The sequence below is a fragment of the Oreochromis aureus genome, linkage group 10, assembly GCF_013358895.1.
Source record: "Oreochromis aureus strain Israel breed Guangdong linkage group 10, ZZ_aureus, whole genome shotgun sequence".
NCBI classification, from domain to species: domain Eukaryota; kingdom Metazoa; phylum Chordata; class Actinopteri; order Cichliformes; family Cichlidae; genus Oreochromis; species Oreochromis aureus.
The window spans coordinates 23960170-23982543 of record NC_052951.1 but is presented as its reverse complement, the minus strand read 5'-3'; the positions used below and the strand labels follow the sequence as shown (position 1 = coordinate 23982543).

General features: G+C 38.2%; 1 protein-coding gene across 6 annotated transcripts in view; it reads left to right on the top strand.

The window, feature by feature from the left end:
- fstl4 (follistatin-like 4) overlaps positions 1–19548 on the top strand; it is a 211420-nt gene extending 191872 nt beyond the window's left edge. For 5 of the 6 annotated variants that reach the window (XM_039618901.1, XM_039618902.1, XM_031734100.2 and 2 more), the window contains 5 exons: positions 280–398; positions 2884–3033; positions 9403–9510; positions 14993–15102; positions 15298–19548. In XM_039618901.1, the coding sequence (XP_039474835.1) occupies positions 280–398; positions 2884–3033; positions 9403–9510; positions 14993–15102; positions 15298–15997 (1187 nt within the window). In that variant the 3' untranslated portion in view covers positions 15998–19548. The remainder of the gene's footprint in view (positions 1–279; positions 399–2883; positions 3034–9402; positions 9511–14992; positions 15103–15297) is intronic. The other variant, XM_039618903.1, reaches the window with a different exon arrangement.
- Positions 19549–22374: the final 2826 nt, after the last annotated feature.

The window sequence follows — 22374 nt, the reverse complement described above, 5'->3', positions numbered from 1 at the left end:
AAATTGTGTTTTTAATTTATGTCTCTTGCTGTATTAGACTGTGAACAGGTTGCTGACAGGATCCTTTATAAGCACTGTCAAACAGCTGGCAGCCACATACTGCCCATCCATGCTAACATGCTAACTGGCGTCTTGCTGTGTCTCCTCTGGCAGGAAAATTTAAATGCCAATCACAAATGTCAGAAAAGATGGGAGCTGGATTTTTTAAATTTGTATTTCTTCCATTTTTTTTAAGTATTCTGACAATATGTTTTTCTGTCCGCTTGTCTTGATTTTTAGGGCTAAGTGTGGGAAACATGTTCTACGTGTTTTCTGATGAGGGCATCACTCTTCTTCAGCCTAGTGAGTGTGAAATACGGAGACATATGAAGCGGACAGAGAGGATTGTCGCTACCTATGTAAGTGCATGTGAATTTAATAATGGAATAAATTCAATAAAAAGAAAATACACAAAAAGTGCCCATTAGCTAATGAGTGACCTATAGGTGAGTTTCAGGCCTCTCTATATTTTACTAAATAGATTTCAGGATGGTGGTGTTTGTCATTGCTGAGCAGATGTCTTTTAAAATCAAATTACGTGTAAGGTAGAAGAATGCCACTCAGTGTGTTCCCCATCACTTTTTTATAGTAGTAGTGGCATGCATTCATCATGCCATGGTATAACATAAAAGTATCTCGCAGTCAGTAAAAAGGTTTTAGTTTCTTACACCATAATACAAAGAATGACTATGAGGTACCAGGTGTTTATATAAGGGAAACATATAATTATCTTTTAAAATCTCAGGGGTTTTGTCCTTTAAATTCAAGATCTTTGAGTATAGGGAGTAAATCAGGATACGCCTTCAAACCAGAACAAAGAAACTAAACATCTCTGTAACTGCTGTCAAAATAAAAACATAATGCAGCAGTGATTTTTTTTGTTAACTTGACCACTGAAGAGAGAGGACCCCACACACTGTAAAAGGGTCCCGCCTTCTCCACATGTCTAACCCTTTGCAAATTTGGTTAGAAAGAACATTGATTCTGTGGATTTGTTAGCTTAAAGGCCAGTATGCAGGTCTTAGTAACCCATCTGTACTCGATAGCACTCCCCAAGAAACTCAGGGCAGGGTGCGGTTTGGATTAACAGCTTTGCCTTTTTTTTATTACAGGCTTTCGTGTGTGATACTTCAATAAGATATTTAATATTCTATTTTTCTAAAAATGTGTTGGATTTACATGTGGCTAATAAACATTTACTTAGGTACACAACAGCATTGTGTAGTTGCTGCAGATGTATCCTCCTGCTTGTCTGGCACCAGCAATCATGTCCCATTCAGAGTCTGTTAAATCCTATTTTCTTCCCATTCTGATGCTCAGTTTAAACTTCAGGAGGTCATCTTGGCAGTAACTACATATGTACCTGCACTGACTTACTGTGATTGGCTGATTCAGTATTTGTGTTATTGAGCAGTTGAACAGGTGTACCTAACAAAGTGGCCAGCCAGTCTACATCCTATTCCCAAACAGCTCACCAGAAATCTCGTGGATAAAACCTCGAACTGTCTAATTTAAAATGACAAGCAGTGGATTAACACTAATCATCGATTCTAAATAAAAAATACCATTTAGCTTAGCATGCTGTTTAATATAGATGCTCATCTTTTAGTAAACTATGTCAGTAAGTATATAGTCAAGCCAAATTATAAAAAGTAAATTAAATTTAAGATATATTGTAATTATGTAATTAATTTATTCCATTTTTTTTAAAGTCCATTCTGTAGTTCTTCATTTCAGTCCAGTATGAAATTACCACCTAGGTTGAGGCCATCCTTCCTCCTCCTCCCTCTCTGATGTCATTGGATGACTCCTCAACTGACTAAACGTAATAGGATTACTCATGTCCATTAGTCAACAGCTCACAACTACAGAGCATATAGACTATATACCTGGGGTTTTTAATCCACTAGAGAACATCCTTTTCCTCGAGCAGGGCGCTTTAGATGGTAAAAGTTCTTGTTCTTCTGAGGGATTTGGGTTTTACAGTAGCCTGTAATTGTATTAGAGATCAATACAAACTCAATAGGCCATGTGTTAGCCAGTTCCTGCTATAAACAGCAGTTTCTCCACTTTGGTGAGGTGGAGAGGAGGTGGCAACTCTGGGAACACAACCTCTGTGTGTGCATTAATGATTACATCAGTATAGTGTAAGTGAGGGAGTGTGTGCATAGTTGTCTCGTCAGCAAAGACGGGGGACTACAGGGCCTGCAGGAGACATATGTTGAGTCAGTCGATATTTGAGTGAAATTACTGCAAAGTCTGCCCTCTAAATGTTAAGGATGCAAACACTAGTTTTCTAAGAGAAACATCTAGAATGACTAATAGTTATTACAGATGCCATTTAGACAATCATTGAAAGTATAACTGAAATAAAGCAAGCAGTAGTAAAGATATGCACCTTTGTAGGGCTCCAAAATATGTTAAATATTGTGCTTTGTATTTTTTTAATTTAAATAATATTGATGTTATTAGTATAGTCAAGACTTAATTATCAGTTTAAATTGTCAGAGTAAATAAAAGCAAAAAAATGCTGTTGCCAGCTCTTTATAGGTATAGATTTTCAGATCTCTTGTCAGCTGTATTTCAGAAGGTTTGGCTTCTGAACATGTGATTATTTTTTAACCATTTTTAACCATTTTCTATTATTTCATAAAAGGGACATGGTGACATTAAAGGGAAAAAAGAAAGGAATTTCTTTTTTAACCTAGCGGTAACCATGGATGAATAGTACAATAAAAAGCATCACAGTGCTGATCTTAAACACACCAGTAAATCCTCCCAACCTTTTCCCTCCTCTCTTGCTCCTCTCCTCCTCTCCTCATCTCCTCTGTTGGCTCTTCCCAGGAGGAGATGTGCCCTAAAGGTGAGGGGGTGTCACCTCAACACTGTGTGTGGTCCTCAGCAGTCAACATCAGAGATAAGTACATCTACGTGACCCAGCCCCTCCAGAGCCGAGTGCTGGTGGTCGATATTCAAGCACAGAAGGTGGTGCAGGTGGGTGGAGCAGGTTATAAGACAGGCCTGTCACAACACACCAAAGACAAATATCCAACATGCTAAAGGGTCATTTTAATTTGCTGCGTGCTGCTAACTGCTACAGATACTAGTGCTGATGTAAGCTTGGTAATGTAAGGAAAATAAGGCCTGCACAAAGCTTCTCTAAGCCTGGGCTCTGGTATGTTTGATTACAGTACAATTACCCTAAGTCAGCTCAGCATAACTGATCTGCACATTACTATACTATTTAAATGCAATTAAAACAAAATGTAAGTCTAATTTTTTTTTCCCTTTAATACAGAGTCCTATATGAGAAGGTCTAACTTCACTGCTATACAACAACATGTCACTTTTATTTTCTACTCCATAGATCTTTAGGACTCAGTCATATAGGCCTCAAGATCATTAGCAGATGCCCTGGCAACCTCCTGTCAGCAGACAAATATCTGTATTTTTATGATTGCCCTGGTCGCTAGCATAGTGCAGTGATCACCCATATGTTGTATGGAAGATGTTTCTGTAAACAAGTCAGAAGCCTGGTGTAGTAAGAAGTAAAAGTACCTTTAATGCAGCATCCAACCAACTATCCAGACTTTCTAGATATTGTCAAGCTTTTCACAATTTGACTCCACCTTGGCAAATAATGTACAGTTGTCCCTCGCTATAACGCAGTTCACCTTTCGTGGCCTCACTGTCTCACAGATTTTTTTGGTGCAATTTTCCATGATTTTTTTGTTTTGTTTTACAGCGCATTGTGTTCTGCATTATGATTGGCTGTAGACCATTGTCAGTCAATCTCGTGCCATGTCTCCTGAACAGTACAGAATGCATTCAGCTTGTCAAATTCTTCTACAAAGATTTGAACTTTGAGAGTGTTTAAAAAAGAGAGAAAAGTGTGGAAATGTTCATGCCTGTCTGAGAAAAGTGTATAAAGTGTGTAGTGGGGGTGGGTTTACAGCCTTAAAACATCTATGATAATTGTAAAAAATAGAGTTGTCTGCTTCGTGGATTTCACCTATCACGGGTTATTTTTGGATCGTAACTCCCGCGATAAACGAGGGACCCCTGTACAAGTATTTGCAGACAAGTCATCAGTAACAGTTATCGTGGATTAACTACTTACTGTACATATAGAGCTGGCAAATCACGATGTGATGGGCATTTATTCAGTCAACACAGTTGACATTCACTTGTTAAAAATGTGTCAAAACCTTTTGTCTGCCTGTCTTCAAGTAAACTATATTTCAAGGAAAAAGAAGAAAAAAATTAACACCTTTAAAATTAGCGGGGATACATTCAAGCAGAGTTACACTATATGTCAAACATGACACTGTGAGACAAACCGAGTTCAGACTTGACACACTACTGAACTGCAACCAATGTAAGAAGCTACATGCAAGGTAAAATAAATCAAATGCACTTCAAGTGCTTGGAACAATATGGTGCCCAGGTGGGTGCTAGCTGCCTTACCATTTATCTTGCCTGTAACGGCTGTTTAGAGATTAAATCCCTCAGGGGTCCTTCCCAGGGTCAGCATCATTTATACTGAGGTGCAGGATGAGAGGAAATAGGCCTAACTCAAGAAGAAAGAGGTGAAAGAAGAAAGGGAAATGAACTAAAGTCTGGGATAAGAAAATGAGGGAACCAAAGATCCAAAACTGTCATTAGACACCTGCAACTTTACCGTTATCTGTCTTATCTGTTCTCAGTAGTCACTTGATTGAGTCTGGATATGTTTTTATTTGATATTAAGATTTAAACCAGACCAAATATAAAATCATATTACTGTTTTGAGCATTCTGACACACATCTACACTAAGTTGTTCTTGTAGGTCATATCCTACAGTGAATTGAAAACTGCTGAAGCTGTGATTAGCTGCCTGCTTTCCTTGTCTTTTTTTTTAACTTCATCCAATACTGTAAAACTGCTTTTCTGTCCTTTGCTCCCAATACCCTGCCTCTTCCACTTCCCCCTCTCTTTCTTGAATATCCTCTTTGGCCTCTGGGTGCAGGAGGTTAATGCATCCTCCTTTTCTTTTTTCTTTTTGCTTTGTTATCTCAAGGCACCCTTTGTCACAAGACACATTTGTCATTTCTTTTAAGACAGGAGAGATGGTGGCAGGCTGCACAGGCAGAGGGAAACGGATGAACAATATATATATATTAATCAAATAGGAAACTAAGAATGATCGATTCATTCTAATCTTAGAAAGGTGTCCTAACAATGTCTCTAACAAGGTCTCTCCTTTCAGAAACATCCCAAAAAGGATAAGTGAAGGAAGTCTTCTGTGCTCTGCAACAAAATCCTCAAACCTGTCTTCTAGGATCTGTTTATATTGTCTGCAGCCGACAGTCAGACAGCTGAGCTGTAGGCAAAAGATTGGAAAGGACTTTATCTAAAAGAAGGAATGAAGAAAATAAATATCTGAAGTATAAACATGCTCTCTGTGGAAGAATAACTTTAAGAAATGGGGTGATAATATGACCTGTTTTCTTTGATACCAAGTAACCGCTGCCAATGATTTTACAACATCCATCCGAGTCTCCTCAAGATTTACTTGGTAAAATATTTATAAAGCTTATAAGTCTCAAAGTAAAAAACTAAGAATTGTCACCAAAAAGAGTGCCATCCCAGCTCAGCAAAGTTGTGTCGCTGATGTGTAAGAAATAATAGAGGTGTTCTAAATATTAGGTGTGATCAAAATATTTTGCACCAATTCAGGAAGGCCATGTAAATGCTGCAGTAGTAATTTTTGTAATTTAGGATTGTGTGTTTATACACACACAGCCTAACTAAAATAAGAGACCAGATCATTAAAACAAACGTGTATGCTTTCCTTTAAAAGTCCCCGTGCAAACACAGATTTGTGTTGTTAGTTCAGAGACTTCACACACACATAAACACACACTACTCTTTTGTGCACGCTGTCGGCTGCTTGCCTCCTCATTTCAGCAGGCCAGATTCATCACAGCATGCTGTGGTCAAACTTGTCATGTCCTGTCTGTAAGGTCTTTAGACACGCTCTCGTGACCACTTCAAGGTGCACATCTGTGATTTGCACCATGGAGTAGAAGCAGTACCTTATAAAAGAATCTCCATCAGCACGGACTGGGTGATATGCTGGGATCATACTCTTAATGCGTCAAAAGGAAAACATTCAGCACAAATTACCTGAAATGTTGTGCAAAGATATTTGGGTGCATTACAATGTGCCTGCTTACAGGGATTTAAAATATTTTTTTTAACAAAAAAGTCTTTCCATGATACCTAAATTTCAATTATTACCCCATGAAATGATAAACCATTTCAACAGCTTCACTTCTGAGTCAGTGGAGATCCACTAGATCCTTCAAATGTGGTAACTTTTAAAGAAACTTTAATGGGAATCACAGTGAAATTTCATTCAACTATGGGTTTTGCTTTTTTTAAAAGATGATATCTATCTGAAGTTTTGAATGGTACAACCTCAGAGCATTACCATCCACAGGAAACAAAGAAAAATATTTCAAAGCAGAAATAAAGGAAATGCCCATATTGCTGATTTTATTCTTGGGTGCTTTATCATTTGCTTACTATAGTGAAAAGTTGTGCACTTTTTAGAAAGCCTTCATATGTTTCTGAACCCTCCCATCCAAAAATTCCCAAAAGACACCAGGATGAAGGTTGTAAACATGTGGAGAAGCTACAACAACAGAGGCTAGCATGGTTTTCATGCTGTTCCAAGCAAGGAAATGGCACATTTGTTATCTTTCCCAACAAAGGGATCTAACCTTGACTATGATGTGTCAGACCTGTGCCAGCTAAGCCTCCCATTGGGTCCAAAAACAAACAGCACATCAGCTAATTAAAAAGAAAGCCAGATGGCAAAAACCTCTGTGTAGTCACTTAAACTTACTATACTGGTTCATTTTGAGGCTGCAGTAAATCAGTTGCACACAGTTGTCATTTAAGATTCTGTTATGAATTTTCTTTTTTCTAAACCCGATCGAACATCTTTGCTCCAGGAGCTGAATGATATTCTAGTTTCCTGAATGATAGAAGTGGTCCTCTATGGCATCCATATGCTTTTGTACTTCTGTTTAAGTAATGGATGCTGTCAAGTGACCTACAGGAGATCATCTACAACACAGATTCTATCTAGTGTTATAAATTTACTTTCTTTCAAGTTTTTTGCTGCTACAGCTCTTTGACATCTAGCCAGCTTAGATTGTTATCACTGTGTTTGGGGTTTTCTTGGAAGGACACGCAGAAAAACTGTAAAATGTGTCAACCTTTACTATATCTCTTTCTTTTGTCGTCTGCCAGTGGAGCCACTGAAAGCAGCCCTATGAACTGTTTGGAATCAGTTCAGATTGCAAACAGTCCCATAGCTGTTCTTTTTACCAAACTTCATGTCCACATCTCTAACCATGCAACTCTACTAACAGGCCAAAAACTGGACACATATACATATGTACTGTATATTCAGAAAACTATTGAACAATATGCCTGATTTTTTTTTAATTGATTTTTCAAAGTCACATTTGTGATTCATGGAATTTAACCCCTGCCTCACACATTTTGAATAATAATATTTAGTGTGCTTGCCTGAAACAAATACTTACTGTGTTTGTTGGTCCTATGATATATCTACTTGTTATGTGAACCTAATTATCTATTTTTATTTTATTTCTTTAGGCCAAATTTCTCTTAACCTAAATTGGGGCAGATGGCATTTAGACCAAACCACAGACAAATTACTGAATCAGCATGTATTATTGTGATTACATTTCCCGTGGAGCAAAGTTCAAAATACCTAAAAAATCAAACATCAAAATCCCATTTTGATTGAGAAAAAAAATGTTAAAATAAAAAACAAAATACTAAGAAAACAAAAATAGGACGCTTAAATGTTTATCTGAAATTTATCATCGTAACCCTCTAACCTTTTCGTCTTATCTTTTGTTGGAATCAGAGCACAGCAGCGTTGGATGGTTTTGGCACCCTGAAAAGAAACAGCTCTCAAAATCAATTCCCTTTTCTTTAAGTCAAAACAAGCATACCCAAAATTCTTTATCCTTAAGAAAATAGTGTGATCACTTCATAAACAAAGAAGTTTTTTTTTCATATCTTGTTGTATTTATTTAAACAATCATTTAAAAAAGTCAGACCTTAACCACCGTTAAATAACACTTAAGTATGTTGGGCTTTTATATGATTGCCTTCCAGTTTGCTGCATTTAGGCCTTACCCCATCTTTACCAACACACACATACATCTGCTCATACTATACACATGCACATGCTGAGTTGACACTTGGCTGACCAGTGCAGAACAGAGGGCTGGACCTCCCATTACTGAACAAAAAGCTTGTGGTCTCGCTCCACTGGTGAGGGTGTCAGCAGCTCCCTGTCCACCCAGCCAGAAGCAGGGTAATGGATTGTGTTATTCCTCATTGTTGACATTGCAACAGATCTGAGGTTTAGTATATTCCCATCCTCTCCCTTCTCTCTCGTTTCAATTCTTCTTTTACCGCTTCTCCTTTCTGCTTCGTCACCTGATGTGTGTCAGATACCTTAACTAAAATCTCTTCAGCAGTGACATTATGCAGGTTTTGTTTACATCTGTATATCCTATCTCCTTTGCACTCCGTCAGTGGCCTGATGTGATAAGAGTCTTCTGTTGACTTTATGTGTTACAGAGTGGATTTTCTGGTCAGCAAGTATACTGCTCTGTCACAAATCCACACATCATGTGTACTGTATAGCTGTTATGTGGATTCAGTTAGTTTTGATCAGATTATACTGGTTCTAAAAAATCTGACCTATTTTATGTCCACTGTATTCAAAACGTTTAGCATGTTGCTAAAAGCTTTTTAAAGGTTTGGCAGTTAGCAGGATTTAGGAGTTAAACAAGTTTTTCTTCTTATTAGTATATTTACAAAGCCAATTTTTAAGGTGTTTTTTTAAAATCCTGCTTTGTTTGCGTCTGTGTTTGCCATCTTAGTATGTCTACTATCTACACCCTTTTTGCTGGAACAGTCCTCTATTTTTATAATTTCAGTGAAACATTGTAAAGCCGTTTGAAACACATTACATCCATAATACGATAAAACTTTTTGGCTGTGAAAACAGCGATCAAAAACGTGCGCAGGATACCTTTAATCACAGAGACTGCCTCGTAAAACATTTGCTGAGAATGAAATGAAAGGATCAGGATGTTCTCTAAATTGTCTTTAATCTGATAATGTATAGGTTTTTTGTTATTCATCATATTTGTTTTGCCCCTTCTGCATTTTCTACCACCATGAGCTATTCTCCTTTCCGGTAAAGATTACTAGTTTCCCACAATTATTTCTTTCTCCTACACTCTCTTTATGTGCTGCAGGCTGTTGCAACAGACCCTTTTCCAGTAAAGATGCTTTATGACAAATCACATGACCAGGTGTGGGTCCTAACTTGGGGGGACATGGACAAAACCCACCCAACACTTCAGGTAAGTGTAAAGTGCTTTGCAGCAGTTACTTTTGAAAGACAAGCTAAATGGTTCAACTTAAATTACAGCCCTGGGAATGAGAGGGAACTGGATATTAACTATTAAAGGGACACTTAAGCATTTTGTGCCGTGTTTTGTCTCCTGTCTGCAAAAAAAGACAGGCTATTATTTTGGATATCTTTCTTTAATAAGGAACAGGGAGCTCATCGGTGTCGCAGGCTCGCTTGTTAATCAGTGAACTATAATCATCAAACATGAAACAAAGCTTAGAGCAGCTATAAAATTACAAAACAGACCTGCTTATTATCATCCGTCTACACTTGCTTTTTGGTGGTGTGTATTTCTCAACTCTGATTCGTTTCCTGGGAGAGTATAATCTGCGTTAGCTGTAAAAAGTTTAGCAAGCGAGGAAAAACCTGGCTTATAACTAATTGAGCACACTTGTGTGCCAGCGTCCTTTGTTTATGTGATAAGTATTTGTGTGACAAAAACTAATCTATGTATGTTTTAGAGCATTTACCAAGCCAGCAAAACAGCAATTCACAGCTGTGGTGTTGTCGGCTTGTGCCGAGCGTCCCTTTGGGCCGCTGGTGCTGGAGGCTTCACAAATGAGAAATGATCACAGGTGTGGTTGTATTTAATCCACCTCAGGGGATGGGTTGTGACAAGGGAATAGGGAGGAAGATGCAGAGAAGGGTCGAGAAGGTGGAGGGAAGAGGGAAGAGACCAGAACTGGCACCGATGGAGGATGATGCTGTTTTTAAAGGGCCGGTATTTTTAGGTCTGCCTGTTTCGCCTGTGCATGGGTGGAAGATAGTGTCATGAGTAAAGCTACCAAGGGATCGCACTGTAATCTCTGTAAATGACAATAACATGTTTATTGTTCTGCTTTGTCTCTTTGGGTGAAGGGACCGCATTGTAATTGAGTGCGGACTTGTATTCTGTCTTTATGATTTGGAGACATTTATAAGGACTGTGCAGTAATGATACAGTCAAATTTACATGTGTTTCACTTTTTTTTCAGTATAGATTTTTTTCCCTACTCCAGTTAATTCTTAAGCTCTCATATAGCTGTTAAAGACACTATTTTATTGTTAAATGGTTCTATGAATAACACTTCTCCAGGATGCTGTAATGGGTCCATTTTACATAATTATTTTTAGCTTTAATGTTAGATTCTTTTGGATCACAAGGTGCCACTACGCTTTGGCATCAAAAAGTAGTGAAAAGGATAACTGCCTGTACGTGGGTTTTAACAGTTTGTACACTGATTTATAATCTACATGGCCAGACTCCATATGTGTGCATAGATTTCCAATTTCTTCAGGCTTGCACGTTTTCTTCACAGAGTGTAGGTGCAGAAGCTGGAGACGTGTTTCTGTGTAGTTATTCCGTTTTAAGGGGAACACTCACGGCGATTATGCTGGAGTGGTTTTGAACTTCTATCACAGTTGTAATCTTAAAAACAGCAGAAAATTCTATCAAAAGATGTTTTTCATCACAGAAGAAAACATGGTTCTCCTCATTTAATTTTGAAACAAATACAAAGAGCAGCTTTGCATAACAGCTGTGCAGAAAATGCATTTTTGTTATTTTTCATTTTGTTCATTTCCCCCTCTTCCTGCCGTGATTCAGAAGTAATGAATAATTAGTGAACAGGGTATGAATCAATCAAAAAAAATGCAATTGCAGACAAACTGCATAATGGATTGGAGGCCACATGGATCACACCACAAATAAATGGTCTGATAATGTCATTATCATTTGGACTGAATGTAATTGACCTGTTCAGCAGCAGCCTGTCGCTACCAGAGGCACCGCTTCGCTTCGGCAGATCATACATGTGTATGAGTGTGTGTCTCTGCTCGTGCATGTTAATTTGAGCACTCGAGATGTGCGGCTGCACGCAGGTGTGCATTCATCTCAGTGTGTGCGGCATTTTTAAGAAGCCGAGTTTGAGGATGGCTCAGTAATTCTGCGGAAGCACTGAAGAGAACGTGATTGTCAATTCATTAGGGAAGACAAATGGAGGAATCTCTGCCGGGCATAGAGAGTCATAGCCTTCCAGACTGTCAGTTCATTCTGTGTTAATGTGCTAAGAAGATATTTAAAACACAAATAGATTTTGTTTTGTTATTTTTGTTTTTTGTCTGTGTTTTCACCTCTGTGCATACAGCAAAATAGCAACTTTTTAGCCTGGGCTGGCTAAATCAAATCAAATTTTTATGCTCTTCATAAAAGTTATTTTAATCCCCCGTCCACAAAGGTTTACACTTGGCACAGTGCAGTCAGAAAAACACTGTTCTCCTGGCAATCGCCAAACCCAGACTCATCCATCGGATTGCCAGATGAAAAAGCTTGATTCGTCACTCCATTAAACGTGTTGTTTTTAATTTTCCAACCTTAACCAAGCTGCTATTTTAAGGTCTCTCACATTTAGGTTGCTTGCTGTTGACCCAGACCATGACTTTCCCCAAAACTTTACATACACCCACTACCTCTAAAATAGATCCGCCACACTTGCCACTAACCATAATGAAGCTATTTTGAGTCTGACTGGAGGCTTTAGCTTCTTTGCCCTCTCCATACTTGCTTCCTGTCATCTCTTTAGCGGTACTGTCAATTAAAGTAATAAAAGAGGATTTTAATTATTGCAGCAGTGATTCATTACTGTCGCGCCCATAGGGGCATCAGTTCAGAATGTTCTGACATGTCTTTCTGGAAGGCAGGTCTAAACATATTTTGCTCTTTAATTTGATGGTTCTTTTATTAAAATGTATATGTTTTTTAATTTTCTCAGTGCTCATTTTAGCTCAGTTTGTATCATGTTTGTAATAGATTCTCAAGCAACTGTTTCATATTAAAAGAAGTTGACATAAACAATTGTTTGTGTCTTACAAATGTATGATATAAAACACAGAGTTAAAAACTGTAAATCATTCATTTTAGCTGTTCTTGCATGAAGCATTAATCGTGATCTTCTTAGTTTCATTGGATCCGGGGTGTGCTTTATTGCTCTCCAGGAACAACTAGTAACTCTAAAAGAGTGTATTAGAAAAGCACAATGAATGCAGTTGCGTGGGGTAATATTAAAATGCCTCATAAAATTTATTGAAATTAGTGGAAAAATATTGGAGTATTTGAAGAATGCCATCTAATTTAGACATCACGTAGCTGGATAAAGAATGAAAAAGAAAAAAACTACACAGGGCATCTGCAGAGTGAATGTTGTGGAGAGTCAGAAGCTACTTGGTTAGAACAAAAATCCCCCTTAGGTGTCAGATAAGCCAGCAAGGCAGTAGCAGAGAAAAACTCAACTGGGCCTTAGTCTTGGTCTTGAGTACATGAATATGAAATCCAAGGATGAAGAATAACAAAAGGAAAGCCACTGGCATTAAGTTGCAAACACCTGCAGCCCACAGACCACCAGAGTTCCCTAATAATACATGAGTAATAGTACACTGAACCTCATTAACTCCCATCATTGTATTCTGCAACTGTTGTAATGACTTTTTGTTAATGAGGACTCGTTTCATGTCTTGCAAGCAGTGAGAAACAGGCTGATCTGTTTTGTTAAAAATGGATGAGATATTCAGCAGAGTGGGGGAAAAGAGAGCACTTCTGAGGAGTATTTCTGCAGTGGAGCAAAAGAAACTTAAACTGCTATTTTTATTTCCTTAGATTTTATAGTTCTGACGAAAAAATGCAGAGTCTTCCCCCCCACTGGGCATCAGGTAGAGCTTTAGCTTTGGAGTTGTAGGCGTAGACATCAAAATAGATTTAACACTTAGCTCTTTCCAGTTTAAAAAATATTCTATATGCTCTCCAGCAACATTTTCCTAGTTGTCTACACAGGAGTTTGCAAACTGAGAAAGAAAACAAGCAGATTTGACCTGATCATGGCAGCATACATGATGAAGCATGTCTCATGGATAAGGTGGTTTATCAGGATTGTATCAAAAGTGGAGGCGCTCTCCGAGCACCTTAGAAGCATGCTGATTCAGTGCCAGCTGTATGACATGAGAGATGGGGCTTTTATTGTGGTGTGTGCTTCTTAGACAACCATCACTAATCAAGATGCTTTACAGAGAACTGAGATAGGGCCGTGTTTCACCAGCTCAAGTCTTATAATGTAGATGTTTATCTGTTTCACAATATATGAGGCTGTCACCTGAACAAGCTCTGATTCTTAAGACCTGACATATGAGCCTTACAGTAATTTCTCTTACAGAAGATAGAAGCAGTGCATTCTGACAAAGCTGAAACATCACAGATTTGGCTGTTCTGCTTTACATTTAACCTGGTCATTAAACTAACTAAATCATTCTTGTTATATGGGTATGAAACATAATAATATTAATAATAACTTTATTTGTATAGAACTTTTCCAAACAGAGTCACAAAGCGCTTCACAGTTCAGATAAAATCCGCAAACTAAAGTAAGCATCGGTGTTCAGACATACAGACATAATCAACCCTACAGTCAGACATTCATTCTAAGATGCACATTTCCATACATACAAATAGTTGAACACTATGGCTCAAAATAAAGGGGAAATGATTAAGGGAAAGCTAACTTATACAATGTGATTTCAACAGTCGTTCAAAACAAATCAGAGGCTGAGCTAACCTGATAGGCTGAGGAAGACTGTGATTGTGATGATTACCTCTGGTTTTAAAATTAGAGTGTGCTACAGTGAGGAGACCCTGGTTAGAGGGTCAGAGAGGCTGGCTGCAGTGATAAGGACTAAGATGCTCTGCTATGTAAGCAGGGACCTGTCCATGCAGAGCTTTATATGTTAATGACAGGATTTTAGTGGATTTTGAATTTTATTGCTAGTGAAGATTAGCAAGAATAGGTGTGAAGCAAGTATACGGTTACTGTAACAGTTGTTATGGTACAATAATCACATATCAGAATCCTAAACAACTAGTTAGAATGGTGTTTCTCTTGGTTACAATAATCTAGTTTAAGATCATGTCAGCCTACATAATTCCCATTACGTTTAGTGAGGCATATCTTGTTATAGTACAGTGCTCTTTTGGGAAACCATGGCTTCTGGAATCCATGTGGATATTGCTCTGAAATTACAACCCAACCAATTTCCCATTGTATGCTCAACAGCAGCAGCAAAGAAAGTGAAATGTAACACACCATTCTAAACTCTAATTAGATTTGTGTGGTTACATGGAAAACAGTTTTCTAGCAAGTTTTCTTTTTAAACTGTGAATTGTATAGCTAAAAGGTGCATAGTGTATATGTCCAAAATCTTAGAAATGTTTAATATCAATGAGTGAATATTTTAAAAAATGTCAAATAGTCCTTAATTAGCTAAATTCCGATTGAAGACCATGTCAACTTCTGTTTTTGAAGGATTACACTGAAAACTTTAAAGGGTTTAAACCACAATAAAAACAAATGTATTTGCATTGGTGTTAAATAGTAAATATTCATTTCACATTTTTCTGGAACTGTCTACAGGTTATTCCTCAAGCCAGTGTGGGTGAAGTACATCATGCCATACGCACAACTTTTCAGAGGGTGAACGACTTCTTCATTCCTCCAACTAACCTCATCATCACTCACGTGAGGTAAGTCCGTACCCATTTAGCAGCCTTTCACCTTAAAACAGGTGACCTTATTGCTCTCACTCATCGTAGCTGTCCCACTAAAGCAAAGGAGAAAAGAGCAAATGAGAATTATAATGAGAACCTCGATGTGTATTAATCACTGCACAAAAATTCTAGAAAGGCTATTAACCTCTCCTGTGAACTTTGCCAATTTAGGTTTGCCTTTGTCTTTCTCAAAAATGAGCCTGCGGTTCACAAGATTGATCTGGAGACCCTTCACCGTGTCAAGACCATCAGCCTAAAGAACTACAGCTGCATCCCAGTGAGCATGGCCTACACACACCTGAGTGGCTTCTACTTCATCCAGTGCCAGACCAAGAGCCTTCTAGCCCCACAACAGCTCCTGATCGACAGTGTGACAGACGCCGTGATTGGGCCAAACCTCAATGTCACAGGCCAGGCTTTTGTGTCACCAGACGGGCGCTACATTGTGACACCTGACCCACAGAGCTCAAAGCTGATAGTACAGACAGTGTCATTCCAAGGGGAGCTGAGTCTGAACCAGGAAATAGACGAGCCTGTGGCGGTCTCTGATCTTGTTTTTCAGCCTTCTTTCACGGAGTCCAACCAGCATGTGGCCGTGGCCACCTCGGGCTCAGGAACGGACCTGCTCTTTGCCGATCTGTCCTCAGGCCACACCGAGGTTCTCCGGAGCCTCAAGCAGCCCCTGGCCCCCCAAGCCTGGCCCTGGGGAGGCCCTAACAGAGTGCTTGTCTCCAGTGGGTTGTTTGGACAATATCTGGTGACACCATCAGCCGAGTCCCTCTTTGTTCTTAATGGCAAACAGAGAACGCCGCACTGCGAGGTGTCAGACATCAAGAGAGGCAACACAATTGTCTGGGTTGGAGAGGTATGAGTGACAAGGAAAAACAAAAGTGAACAAGATTTAGAATTAGGGGGAAAAAAGGAAAGATCAGGCCAAATTACCTATTATTAAGATTTATGTGAACATAAGTTGTGGACTCAACCCTGGGACTGAGCAAGAGAGAAACCTGCCTGGGTTTGTTGTAACAAAAGTACACGTAAAAATAGAGTAATTGAGAAAATATTCCGAAAATCTGTTGTGATATTTATATTGGGAGAAAGTGTCAATGCCGTTCAGTGCAACAGTGATCTATGTGCACTTAACTATACAGAATTGTACATTATTGCACTTCCTTCCATGTTATCACAGCAAATAGGTACCTGAAGAGGGGTTATAACAAACTATGAACTATGCACAATGCTCACTTTTTTTAGACTAAAAAGCTTTCCAGTTTTTGTTTATCTCAACAATGTTTGTCGTTTTCACCAGTGCCGCATATAATCACCACAAACTGTCTGTCCCGTCTGCCTTTAGTGTCCTGAGTGCGTGTCCTGAGTCCTTTTAAAAGCTACCACCACCATCTGTTTACTCGCCTTTGTCATGGTATTGTACTGTATTCTCCCTCTGAAAGCTTTCATTCTCCTAATGCTGGCAGAGGTTGGCTTTATACACGTGTAATACCCTTATTTACATTGTCTGTCCAAAGAGCTCAATTGGTCCATTAGCTGTCGACAATGGATGTTTCGGTTGCAGTGGACGCCTAACCTGAAATGAAAAGTAGATCTTTTGGTCTCTTGCAATGTTATAATCTGTCCCCTGCTGTCTCACATTTATTCTGAACCTGCAGTACAGCTCTGTGCTGTGAAGCCTGAAAATGCCACTTATACCACTTAGCAGATTCCCTCAGGGTAATGACTCCAGTTTACACTGACCCATATGCTGAGGCCAAGCCAAAGTAGCATCAGTGCTGCTATCTGACAGGCTGTGAGCATTTGTAGATCTCCTACGAGAGCCGTGCATCAAGATCAAACAAGTCAGGTAGACTAGACATTTCTCACATGGTAATTAGTAAGAGAAAAAACTTCCTGGAAAGAAGTCACACATGTACACAAAAATATATTCTATATTTCAAAGTCTTGCAACCTGTTTCAAAAGTAGGGATACATTTTGACAGCAATATGTACTGTATTAAACAGTTTTCCTTTTTTCCAGGAATACTAATTGTCAAATTGCAAAAAGTACTAGGTGTGTTTATTACTTAAACACTGTATTCCTACTTTTGAACTAAAAAGGCTAGAGTGTCTGTCTGAGAGCAGCAAGTGAATAAACACCAGCAAATCTCCATCTGTCAAAATAGCAGATATTTCCTATCTGTGGTTGAACTGCATCATCTTCTGTGTAACTACATTTTCCACTTGCACTAATCATCATAATGATGATCCATTAGCAGCAATATAGCGCTGCGGCTTCTCTGCAGATGTAATAATGTCATCAGAAATTACTGGAACCATAAAGTCTCTTATCATTCCTGGCTCTTCATATTAGTGCCAGTCTACATATAAATGCAGAGCTTGGACAGCACTTTTGATGGCTTTTACATAGTAGATGAAAATGGGCTACAGTTTTGGGGTAATTACTCGTTTTTTTGCTTATTTGTCTTTGTGAGACTTTTAGTAAGATACTTTAGGAAAAGCACTGATTTGGTCTTACGTGGAATAGACAGAACATAAAGTTTTAAAAAATTTTACATTTTTTTTTAATCAAAAGTTTTTCAGATCTGCCAATTATGTAAGGACAGTCTGACTTGCCACAGAGAAAAAAAGTAGCAATCATTTATTTGACCTAGTCGCACAATGCCTCTAAATTTGATACTGAATGTAACTAAAATAAGTATCAAGCATGAGCTTGGTGCGAAATAGTTGTTCATTCATCAGGTCACCATGACAAGCAGTTGTATTACATTTCAGGCATATTTTCATACAGTGAGTTTCAAGTGGTACAAGTTCAGTTTTGTCTCACGTCAACAGCTGCCTCAGGGTCTTTGTGCCAGTTTTTATAATCATTTATAAAAACACCTGAAATTGTAACGTTCTCCCACAGTTGGTCTAATAGCCTGCTTGTCTCACATATTTAACAGGTGTTTAACATGACCCTCTTCTTTTTTAGAGGAGACCTTTTTTGGCAACTATTCAATTAATTCGCTCTGCATTTCTCTCACAGTATGCTGTTCTTAACATTTGATTAACTCAGACACTGCTAATACAAAATCAGGACTTGAAGCTATGTGTTGTGGAGATCCTTGTGACAGCGTAGATTTTACATTTGTGTAGGTAAAAGCATTATTCTTTGCACGAAGCCCAGCGTGGAGTTGCTGTTAATTGAAATCAAGTTTAAGAAAACAAACAAAAACCAGTACTTTACAAAACAGTAGGATCAATGCTTAATCACATGGCAAGAGGAATTTTTTTGTGAATTTTTTGTGAATTTAAATCTTGTACATGTTGTCATCACAGCACAAATGCTCACAGCCTTTGAGATCCAACAGTTCCTGACCTTTTAATGGCAGGCCGTGAATATTAAAGACATAATTAAACGTCATTCACCAAGATGTCAAAGACCAGCTTGAGTGTGAAAAAACTACTGTAAATCCAAATGGAGTCTTGTGGTGTATCTGCAACCAAAATGAAATAATAATCATTTTTCCTAATACGTAGATGTGCCTGTTACTCCCCAATGCGATGCAATGTGTAGGGTAGAACACAGGAGCGAAGCAGATTTGTCCTTCTTGTTTGTGACTTCGGTATTTGCTGCTAATCTGCCATGAAAACCGTTCCGGCATGAAAGTATGAGTAAACTTTCTGAAGGCTAAGATTCAATGATGTTTCCTAGACCACTGTTGCACTGAGGAGAGAAAAATATACGTATATATATATAAATATATATCTGACATACATTTATGCTATCATGCTTATAATGGAAATTTCTTAAATTTGTAATCCAGTTTTCTGTCTCAAAAAAAAAGAAAAAATCTGGCTCTGATGCTTCCTAAAGTCACTATCCCATCCAAAGTCACTTCCCAATGGCTCTAATCAAGTAATAAACAGTATTTGACAACTCTTAACACATGCATGTAATGAAAATAGGCCTCCAGTATGATCACGGACCTCTTGGTGATCTCTCACAGTCACATACAGTTCACAGTTGCTTGTGTAAAAGTCACTTTTCTGTCTTCTCATTGTCACGTCTTTCAGCTTCTCTCTTAAGGTCGATTCAGCAGTAAAACATTGCTACTAGAGTCAAGGAGAGCAAGAACAAAGAGACTGCACCTGCGCTTGCTGATATAACTACATAACTGGCTCACTTATGTTGTTTGTTTGAATCTACCTTCAGTGTCACATGACTATTTCTGTACCTCTCCTTTAACCCTAAAGTAAGGGGCCGAAGAGCTGAACCGCTTGGTGTGATAGACATTGATAGGAACCACTGTTGTAGATATCATTGTTCATGTTTAGAACACGTTCAGACATGACAAAACTGACTGTACAGTTTTCTTTATGCATTTTGTGTGTTCTGGTTTATGAGGGAATTGTTTTGTAAGAAAAAAATCGAAATAAATATATTGTAAAAATCATTCAAGTGTGTTTTCACTTCATTACTGTTAGAAACTGGGATAAGCTAACTAATTAATTTGTCTATTGCACTAATTTGATCATTTGTAGTGCTTCACAATTCACTTTTCCCCCCTTTTTAGCCTCCAGGTTTTTTGTAATCTTTCTCATTATCAATTTGCAGGAATAGAACAGCTCCATTTAAACCTAAATCATGTTTTTATCACTCTCAAATTCCTTTTTTGTTGTTGTTTTTTTTACATTCATCTAACCTGGTTTGCACATGAACATGGCCACAAATTTGCTTGTAATTAGAACTACATTCTATATTCTTTTTTCCAAGTGCCATCAAAAGACATTAAAAAATGAATACATTACATTACAAATAGACTCAAACATTCTGAAATCCCATTTGAAACCCATTTTGGGTGTTTTCTGGTCATTCGATGGTTATCAAATCAGATTATTTGTAATCACACGTTGCTGTCATCTTATTCAACAGTGGTCACTTCATCTTGCTTAACAAATGTGATCGCTGAGTGTTTTCACTTTAAAGTCTGTGTAAGGTGGCAGTGGTGGCATGAACTATGAGAGAGTTCAAGATCCCCTTTTTTCTTTCTTTTTGACCTTCTGTTTCCATGATTGCTGAAGATTTTAAGTGTGCTGCTTAACACCTACTGAGGCTGGTAGTAGTCACGGAAATATTCATGGCAATTCAAACATCCAAATCAGCTGATTCAGTCACATATATTAGTTCACACATATGAATGTAGTATATTATGGTTCTAGTCAGCTGGTTGAATAAAAACAAGACAGTGAATCCATTGTAATCTGTGGATTTTGCAGGTATCATATTAGCAATGCTGATAATATAAGTGTTCATGCCCTCAAAACTTAAACAATACACAGTGAGCCAACAAATCTGAACAGTATGAACAATGCACCTGTTCTTCCTTGTTTTCATGTCCACTTGTGTTGAACTTCAAATGTTATTTTTACCTATAATCATATGTATCATCCCAAAGCTGGTCATAGGTACTGTTACAATCTTACGTACAGTACAGGTTCATGGGTAGACGCCATGTTATTCAGTCTTCAAATAAGACCTCCAAAACACACACCTATCGTTTATCAGTCTACCTTGAAAACTTTGTAGCTAACAAGGTTAGACAGACTTTAGCACTGCCGGCGACATTCACCCCCTGTCCCTGCCCATTTCACAGCCTTTTTATGGCTCCGCCTGTTGATGAGGTGGCATCGAGCTGGCCTTCACTCCTGTATAAGATCATGAAATCTATTGTCTTTCTGTGCTCAACCAGCTCCAACAATCCATGGCCATTACTTGCTACACGGTTTTACAGAGAGACGTTGTCAATATGCTTTTCATCAGTGTCAAGAGTGACAGAAAGGGGGAAAAGAGAGAATAAAAGACTTCCTGGAGCCAAACAACAGTGAGTTAAGTGAATCTGATCACACAGACAATTACCATCCTGTTCACACCTGCTTCAATTTCCTATGAATCAGAAAAGAAAGGAAGACACCATCGTTTATCCGACTAAGACCACAAGAGGATTATACCTCGCACACACATCTGCAAATAATGAGGATATGAGGGAATTTTCTTGATATTTATAATCTGATTCCAATATTGTCTGATGTCTAAAACGCATTTTTAAAAATATTTTCAGCTGCATTTAGATATCAGCAAAAGTGTAAGACTACACAAATCTAATTGGTAGCTGCATTTGATTTCACTGAAACAGCAACACTAAACTCACAGTTGCCGTTTCAAGTGACTGGTATCTGAATCCAGATAAGACTCAGCTTCCAAGCTGATTACAATCTGTTTGCAAAAGACATGAATATCAAAACAGATGACCCTAGCGCAGTCCAGAGGTTGATGTCAATGCACCTGGATCTGAATCTGACTTGTGCAAAAAAAGAAAGAAAAGAAACCAGGAGAGTAAGTTACACTGCTAATCAGTTTTGTTACAGGAATAACAGTTATACAAACACAAAAAGCCACTATTTCATTATCCAGTAAATTAAAAGGTAAAAGTAGAAATTGGTTTAGGTACATTGAAACTTCAAGACCTTTTGCTCTATAGCAGATTTCAATGCTTATTCTGTATAATTTCAGATGCCTCATCACATGGATCCCATATTTACAGCGGTATCAACAGCATAGAAAATAGACTGACAGACCATACCTGCTTATAATGAATTTCAAGGCCCTGAGGGACACTTCGAGCTCAGTTGAGTCAATATATACACTATTACTAAATGCACAGCCTATAAGTCATGATAAAATTTGTTAAATAAGCAGAAGACTGAAAAGATCACATAGCAGACTGGAGTAGTAAACTGCGTGTAAATTGGAATGACACTTCAGTGTGGATTGATCTACATTTGATCAAATGGAAAAATCCGTTCAGTGAGCTGGATGACTGACAGAGGAAAACTTGTGGGTTGCCCTTTAGGAGGAGTAAAGGTTCTAAAAATGTCTTGGAAAGATGGATGCATTTTACACCTTTCAACATCTGGTTAGGTTCTGGTCAAGCCACCTCCGTTGGTGGTTAGAGATGCAGTCTCACTGACAAAAGATATCTCAGTCTGTCCTAAATGTTTTTTGAGGCAATTCAAAGAAACTAAGTGAAAATTATAGAAGTTACAAATACTTCTACTTAAAATAATCTGTTTTTAAGCAGAAATGAGTTTATAAGAAAAATTAACTGGTGTCACAGATGTGCACTGCATATTTTTTGCACTTAAATGTTTCAAATTAAACAAATTTTAATATTAGACAATGACAACCCAAGT